Source organism: Lotus japonicus, chromosome 5 (genome assembly GCF_012489685.1).
Source record: "Lotus japonicus ecotype B-129 chromosome 5, LjGifu_v1.2".
NCBI lineage: Eukaryota > Viridiplantae > Streptophyta > Magnoliopsida > Fabales > Fabaceae > Lotus > Lotus japonicus.
Window position 1 is genome coordinate 65,953,728 of NC_080045.1, and position 8,478 is coordinate 65,962,205.

The following is an 8,478-nucleotide window of genomic DNA, read 5'->3' on the forward strand; positions in this document are numbered from 1 at the left end:
TGTATGTTTTATTAAGTAAAAGTGTAGTAACATTACATCTTTTATCCAAATTCATCCCTTTTAGTAAAAGTGTAAAACATCAAAGGAGACAAACCCACAAGTTAACAAACTAAATTCAGTACAACGAACTGTACATTTGAGGCGACTACCAAGCATGCTGCACCTAGCTGCTCTATTTAATTTTTATAGATTTTTGAAATGAAACTATTGTTGCGTTTCCAGGAGCTGTGTACATAATAATGATTTCTAATTTTCTAAATTGAAAACAAATTATAGAAACTTTGATCTTTCTCTTTTCCATTTGACAAATTGTATCAAAGGAATCCTTTTCCCACTCCCAAATCCCAATTTTGGGATCATAGTAATGATAATAGAATAATAGCATGGTTGGTGGTAGAATCCAAAATGAAAATAATTAAAAGAGACAAAAAGGTTGAAACAATTATAATGGTTGACGAGGGTGAAGAGGGCGGTGCTTGGCTGCTGGTGCTGCCTCTGAATATCATCCCAAAGAAGTCTCCATCGTCACTGCTGGAGGACCCACCACTGCTGCCTCTGCTAGAGGCTCCGGTCACGGTCCCACCGCCGTTGAAACCGGGGAATAGATCCCCATTATCCCTATTCAATAATATAGTCATCAGCACTCAACGAAAGGTACTTTTTCTCATTTGGTAGACATAGAATATCAAGTGGAAGAAAACAGCAATAATGATGAAAACATTGAGCTAACAATAGTAAATGAAACAGAGAAAAAACAAACAAACTAGCTTTAAATTGAAGGAAAAAGAACATAAACATCCATCTTAGATTACATCATAGGTAGTGGACATCTTGTTTAGACCCTTTGCTACATCAAATCATTCATAGTTGCTTCAACTAGAAGTCTAGAAGGAAAGTCAAAATATCAGGTAAGGCTATGTTTGAATTGGTACCTATGCAAATTGATGTTAGCACACACATTAAGATAAAATTGAACTCTTTTTATGGACTGAGATGAAAATTTGTTCTCGTTGAAAGGATTTGGGTTCCTTGACGTAAGAGCAATCCAAGATTCACACATTCAAGTGACCTTAGCCGTTTGATCAAAGATCATACAACTCATAGAATTCAGTGACTGATTTTTAATCGAATGACTCAAATTCAGTGACTGACTTTTAAGATTTCACCGAACAACCCTATATCCCAAACACACTAAAACAGAGCAAACATTACAGAGCTTCTGCTATGCACGAGGTCTAGAGAGGGGATGCACCCACTTTGTGGATCTAATGCAGGCAATCTTACCTTACATTTTTGCAAGAGACTGATTCCAAACCTATGACTGCAAAGTCACATGCCAACAATTTTAACCTTATGCCGATGCTCGCTCTCAAATATCCCAAACACTAACTTAATGGATATAATTTGTTGGGGGAGCTAACCTCCCCTGAGCCATGAACACATCAGAGTAAGTGAACCTTTTTCAAGAGTGTCAATGCTTAATTGTTGGCGCCTTAGTTGCTACTAATTAAAAAGTGTATAGCGACGAGAGCAGGAAAGAGGTAGTGGACCTACGTAAGAAAGACAAACCTTTAGAGAAAACGGTGTGAGAATGAGTTAAAGGAACCAATGGAAAAGAGCAGGAGATAAGATGCACATGTGTTAAAGAAACATGCGTGACTAGATTCAATAAATCCAGGCAAAGAAGTCAAATACGAAATAAATTAAATTAGGTAGCTGTTTGAAATTTATGTAAAAGGAAGTCACTCTAAACAGTAACAAACGATTTCCTAATCCTGGACATTAATGGAAGGCACTCCCCTTCCATGTTTAGGTTCTTGCAATGTGAAATTTGTCATTGTAGTGCACAATGCACTTTCAATGGAAGGTAATGAGAAACCAAACACACTCGAAGTGTATGTTTGGTTTTAGATTTGCGTTAGACATCAAAGAAGCATAGTTTTTCCACTTTAACTTAAACATGAACCGGTATTGAATTCAATGAAAATCCAAACGCAAAGTAGTTGGATATCGGTGCATTGTGGTAGACTGGGTAGTGAGTACTAGCTAGTTATGCTAAAAAGAAACATTAGTGCCACTTTGTTTTAACATTTGTGTTGACGCAAGCAGCATTGATGCAAACAGGAAAACACACATCTCGACACATTAACAGAGAAGTGAGATTTTGCCACATTGATGATTTCTAAGAGAAAGTTAGTTACTCAGTAAGTATAATTACCAGGTACTCAATGGATGCATGTTGGTTTCCTAAACAATGTAAGAACTAAAAAGCTAAGAGTAAAGGGTAAAAGTGGGAGACAGCATGGGCAAGTTAACAAGGAGGAGTCCCTTTCCCAATACTGATCAAGTACTTAAATTGTGAGCTGTGAGTAACTTGTATGGAATCAAATTGGGCCCAAATACACATTATTGATTATACTATGAGAGGCCCCACACTTACTTGCTGGAAAGCAGATAAAAAGTAATATAATTTCAGCCCATAACAAAAATCTGACGTGGGGCTCTACTCTCCAAACCTAGTTTTTAACCTCCGCTCCACACATTCCAGTTTCCTGGAGTCAAGGACACTGCGTTCAAGCATTCAAGAGATCTGAGCCGTTCGATTAAGATCAGTGAGCACATATTTTTCACCATGCATGATGAAATGGTATACATATCTTAAAATGAGAGCCTTATGAAGGACCACAAGGCTTAGATTTGTTGACAGAAAATCCATTTCACCCCCCCCCCCCCACTCAACCCCTTTCACACCTGCACCGCCACTTCCAACCTGTCAAATCCAGATATAGCGGGTTTTTTTGGCACTTTCATTTCCCACTTGTCTTCCTAACTAATGTGATTTTTCGGGTACTAATCTAGCTCAAGTGCTCAACAAAAGTTTCTGAATTTCTCTCCCCAAATACACACTAGCTAAAGGGAATCAATACAAAGTTATGTGTTTTCAACATGTCCCAAAAAAAGGTCTTATCCCGTGCATGCATAAGAAAAGAGATGAATAGAGACAAATAAACTGTGTAAACGTTGGCCCATAAGCTAGAGAGGAGGATAGATAGATTCCCAATGATCTCACAACCACGTGCATTTGCTAAAAAAGCCCAACTTTTTCACCCAATGTCCTTATTGTTAATTAAAATCGCTAATCCCGATCTTGTTTTACTCTATTGCAATTTACTACCCACCTTGTAAAGTGGGATTTAGCATAAACCTAAGTTTAGGAAACACCAAAGTGGAACTAGCATGTTAAAATAATAATATTCCTCTACACAGTCACAGCTTTTCGCAGAAAAATGAACCAATGAGAATCGAAACCACTTGTCCCCATAGTTGGTGTCGTGTTGTACCGCGTCCTTCACCAGATAATAAAAGAAAAGGACGTGGGCCCCGGCATGCATGTGGAGGGACATTCTCGTAATTTAAAACTACTAAAAAGACGATATTAACCTTTCCTATCATAAGATATTATTCAACCAAAAGACGAGAATAACCTTTCTGATGCCAGTTAATATGACAGGTAATGTCCGTTGCTAGGGCATCTAAAATCTAATTATTTAGTAATAAATATTGCTTCACGCGTTATAAGAAAAGTGAGGAGGGTATTATAGTAATATTGTTTACCTGGGGTCGCCGAAGACTCCTGAGTACATGGTGAGCTGGTCGATTGCCACGGCGGATTTAGCTTGCAAGCTGGTGGCTTCTGCATACTGAGCACTGGCCCCCGCACCTGAAGGCACAAAGAATGCTCCATTTACCATTATATCCCCCTCCGTCTTCCAATTCCAATCACTCCACTGGCCTTCATTCGTGTCCACGCGCTTTGTCACCTGCAACCACCCATTCCAAAAAGTTACACAAAACGAAACCCCACCTTCACCTTTTCTTTTTCCCACAACACATCACATCCTACTCTAGCTACTACCCTACTACTAGTAGCTAGCAAGTAGCAACCATTACCAAGCACATTATTAGCATTTCAAAATCACGCGCCACCCATGCAAGTGAAACATGAATACCAAAACAAGCATATATTCGTTTCAAACAGGAGTCAAACAAACAAAGAACTTCCCACCCCCACAAAATCAATTTACATTTCCAAGAAACAAAGTTACATTATCATATTAAACATTAATCATGCACTAATTTAGAAGGATTGAAGGGTCAAATTGGTCACTATAACCCATAAGGTCATATAGATAGCTCCACTTGTTAAGCATTTAGTATATGATTCAATCAAAAGTTTTTTTACTAGAAAAACCACCTCAATGTGATCACTAGCAAGTTATCATATGCCTGTCAAATTAGTTCTTAAGTTCACATAAAACTTCCTTAGCTAGTTTATGCACTAATTACTTGACTTACATTTTACAACATTTCGAAAAAGAAATAACATATTGTGATCAACATCCTAACTGGTAAGAGTGAAATGACATATAAGTTCGGGAAGAAAAATATTACCACCACCTAGATTATTACATTATGTTATCATAATTAATTATTAATCATGTAATTTAATAGTAAAAGAAGTTGATAATTACCAAACTAACCTTACCTCTTTGGCATTATTATCCGCCGGAGCAGTATAACGGTTACCCTGGCTGTTGATGGTGGGGTTAGCGCTGCCGCCGATGGCATACATCTCCCACTGCGTGAAATCATTGTTCACCACATGAATATAACCGAGCCTACACCTTGGCATTCGCTGCACCAAACCAGCACCAAAATGGTTGAACGCAATCGTCACCTGCATTCCCCTATCCGGCGTATACTTATCATTGTGCCCAAGCAGCATCACCTCATCATGGTGAGCAAAATGGTTGTTCGAAATCGTTATCGCCGTCGATCCCATTATCGCATCAATCAACCCATCGGCGCAGTACGACAACGAGCAATGGTCGATCCAGATGTTCCGAGCGCCGAAGATGGAGATCCCGTCGCCGTCCGATACGCCTCTCCACCCAACGTGTGTGGGACTCGCGCGTATGTTCGTGTTCCCGGAGGGTTTGCAGTGGTGGACATGGATGTTGTGGATGATCACGTTGGAGATGTATTGGAGTGTGATGCAGCCGTGGCCGGTGATTTGGACATTCGCGCCGCGCCCGTCGACGGTTTTGTAGCTGTTGAAGATTAGCTCGTGACGGAGGTTGATTGTCATGTCGGCGGCGAACACGATCCAGAGTGGCTCGTCTTGGATGACGGCGTGGCGGAGTGTGCCTGGAACTGGGTTCGCCGGGTCACGGTCGGAGGAGTCTGTAACAACATAGATCTGGCCGTTTTTGCCTCCCATGGCGGCGCGGCCGAATCCTATGCCGCATTCCGCTAGCTTCTGGCGGTTTGCTGCCCAGTTTGTGTCGCACCGCCAGCAATCGTCAACTGGGTTTCCTGTCAAACAGGAAGGAGCAGCAGATTGGTCCTTTGAGAGCATTTGCCTTCTTGTGAGTGAGACATTGATTTCCCTGCAACATTAGAACAAAACAACCTTAAATTTCAGTTGGGTTTGTGAAGAAAATGTTAGTAATGATGAAGAATGAAGAATGCAGAGATGTTAATGTTGTTGCTTAGTTTACCTCTGAACTTGGTGAACAACAGCTTCAGGGTAAGGGTGTTGGTGGGGCAAAGTGAGATTGGAGAAAGTTTTGGCTATGATTGGGGGAGAGAAAGATGAACTGAGAAGGAACATTAAAAGAATGCAGGTTATGGGAAGCATTCTTCAATGAACAATAATGGCTTTTGGGTGTGGGGGGTAGGAAGGGGTTAAGGGGTGGAATGAGGGTTTTTGTCTGTTTTTGTGTTTGTGAAAATGGTTCCTCCTTTAGGTTTAGTTTAGAATGTCTTCCTCTTCAATGCAGAGAAAGAAGCTATTTAGGAAGCTTGAAATTTTGGGGAAATGGGATTGTGTTTTTATAATAAAGCAAGTTTATACAAATAATGGGCTTGGGTTATTATTTGTAAAATGAATAAATTAAGTTGCCTTTTTGGTGGGGTTTTGATTTTAGGGGATTTGTTTATTTCAATTTGAAGAAAGAGATTGGAGGATATTATTTTGTGTGATAATAGATGACAAGAAAACAGAGGAGAAGGAAGGCAGAGGAAGAGGAGCAATTTCAGTTCTCCCTCCCTTGTAGACACTTTCATTCCTTGCCTAGCTTGTTAGTCCTTCTTTCTTTCTAGGCATTGCGGCTGAGAAATCAACCTGGACTATAAGGAAGGAAAACTGCAGAGAAAGAGAAACACTAGAGGCTAATCCAAACCCATATCTAAATGGTTAATGTGAAGTTATCTCTTATAATTTCTTTCTTCTGCAACAAATTATCTACTTCCTTTTCTGTCTTTTTCTTATCTTGTGATTTGTGTGGATTAAGATTCTTTGGGCAGATTTTGTGAGTAATCTTCAAAACCCACTTTCTGAAAATCCATTATCTGATATGAATCAATGGGAAAATGATTTGGGGTTAGATACTAATGAAGTAAATTGGATCTTTGAGTCAATTTCTAGCTCCAGGAATGGAAATGCAGCTTCACAAAGATTTCATTTTCTTGGTGAGCTAAGAAAAGTAGCAACGATGCCAAAGGGGAGGGGAAAACAACAAGTATCTTTGTGGCTCGATGTGTAATTTTAGTGAAAGGATTTCTTTCCGAAAACATAGACTAAGAAAAGTTTACAGTATTAGCAAAAATATCCGCCCCTGTATTTAGAGTACTCAATTAATGTTGAATCTCATTTTGTCATGTCATCAACTCTTTTGCTCTATATTTAATTAATTTATATGAAATTCAATTGGTTTTTAAAATAGATATACAATCTATTAAAATTATTAGCATTAATTACTTTTTAAATGGATATTCAATTAATTAATGCTTAAAACTTTCCAATTAATCAGTATTAAGTTTTTTTTTATAGGCAAATGTTAGTTGTTAATTGTTAGTAAATTAGTTCCTTCGCCAGGATTCGAACACTGATTCTTCACCCTGCAAATTCCTTAATTGAGATAGTATTTATAAATTATTCCTATGTAAACAAAAACTAAAATCTATATTTTTATTACTATTTTGTTACCGAAAATATTTTTAATTACTAAATTTTGTTCAATCAATCATATTAGTATTATTATTTATTAACTTTATAAATTTTTATTCAATAGATTGATACTTAAACTTTTTCATCAATCAATATGTAAAAAATCGAGACATTTATAAATGATAATTAGATTGATTTACTGTTGATATGATTATTTTTTAATTTGTATTAAATTTTAAAAATTAAAAATTAAATTGAAAAATTATATATTTTTTAATTTGAGTATCTATCACCGACAACTGTGATTAAACCTCTTTGTGCAGGTACTCGATTTAAGGGATAAAATGCTGATCATAAAATGTGTTTCGTTTTCATGTGCGATGATCAAACTCTAAATCTAATTTAAAAAAATTAGGTTGATTCACTGTTAATAGGATTAATTTTTAAAAAATAGAAATTAAATTGAAAAAATTATGTATTTTTTAATTTGAGTATTCATCACCAACTGCAGTGATTAAACATATTTTTCAGGGGCTCGATTTAAGCGGTAAAATGCTGGTTACAAAATGTGTTTCATTTTTATGTACGATGATCAAACCCTTAGATGAGGTGAGTAACCAACACATCATATCTTTTAAATTTTTGTGATATTAGTTTTGATATAACTTTTTTGTAAGCTCCAATAAAATCATAGTTTATAGAATTTAGTTTTATAAGAGATTTTTTTGTCACATGATGAGAGTATTTTTTTTCTTGTGTGTCTATCTACATGATAAAAGTTACTACTTGCTTTAACTGAAATCACATAAGTTATTTGTGAATTGTGATAGAATAAAATTCTTTTAAAAAATTAAATCCAAAAGAAAATTCCAAATTTGGAAAAAGTAATAGTACACATGTGATGTGTATTGAAGATCTGGATTCGATTCATATGCCTTGGCTTTTTAGGAGGAGACACAAGCTTTTACGATAGTCTACACTATAGGCTCCACTGGATTAACATCCCACAAAAATTGTTTTTCCCTTCATGTTATTAGATGGGAGTGTGCCCATTCCAAACCTGGGTTTGGTCATAAACGTTGGTTTGGGTCTTCATTTAATAGTTACATGTTTGATTTAGCTTTTTTGAATATCAGAATCGTTTAGCAAAGCTTTCAAAGGCTAAAGCTTCTGAAGCATGCGATTATTGTTACAGAATTGATTCTCACACATTTTTTTAAAACAAGCACTAAAATAACTTTTTTTCCATCAAAAAGCCTCTCAACGTAAAAAAAGGAATAAGATTGAGGAAATCGGAGATGATGAGGGCAGGAAGTGGACGGACAATACCAATATTGCGAGGGTGTTGACAAGTTACTTCACTCATTTATTTACCACGTCCAATCCTTATGGGATTGAAGCTGCCACATCGTTATTGGCGAATCGGCTAATTGAGGGCCATTTGGCCATTCTAAATTCTCCTTTTG

At 37.1% G+C, this 8,478-nt stretch overlaps 1 protein-coding gene across 1 annotated transcript; it reads right to left on the minus strand.

Moving 5' to 3' along the window:
- Positions 1–230: 230 nt before the first annotated feature.
- LOC130721254 (probable pectate lyase 18) lies at positions 231–5,887 on the minus strand. The gene is made up of 4 exons (XM_057572022.1): positions 5,562–5,887; positions 4,547–5,450; positions 3,616–3,821; positions 231–618 (listed from the first exon to the last, which is right to left on the minus strand). Exons 1-4 carry the CDS (start codon positions 5,699–5,701, stop codon positions 357–359), a joined length of 1,512 nt encoding a protein of 503 aa, XP_057428005.1. The 5' UTR covers positions 5,702–5,887; the 3' UTR covers positions 231–356.
- Positions 5,888–8,478: the final 2,591 nt, after the last annotated feature.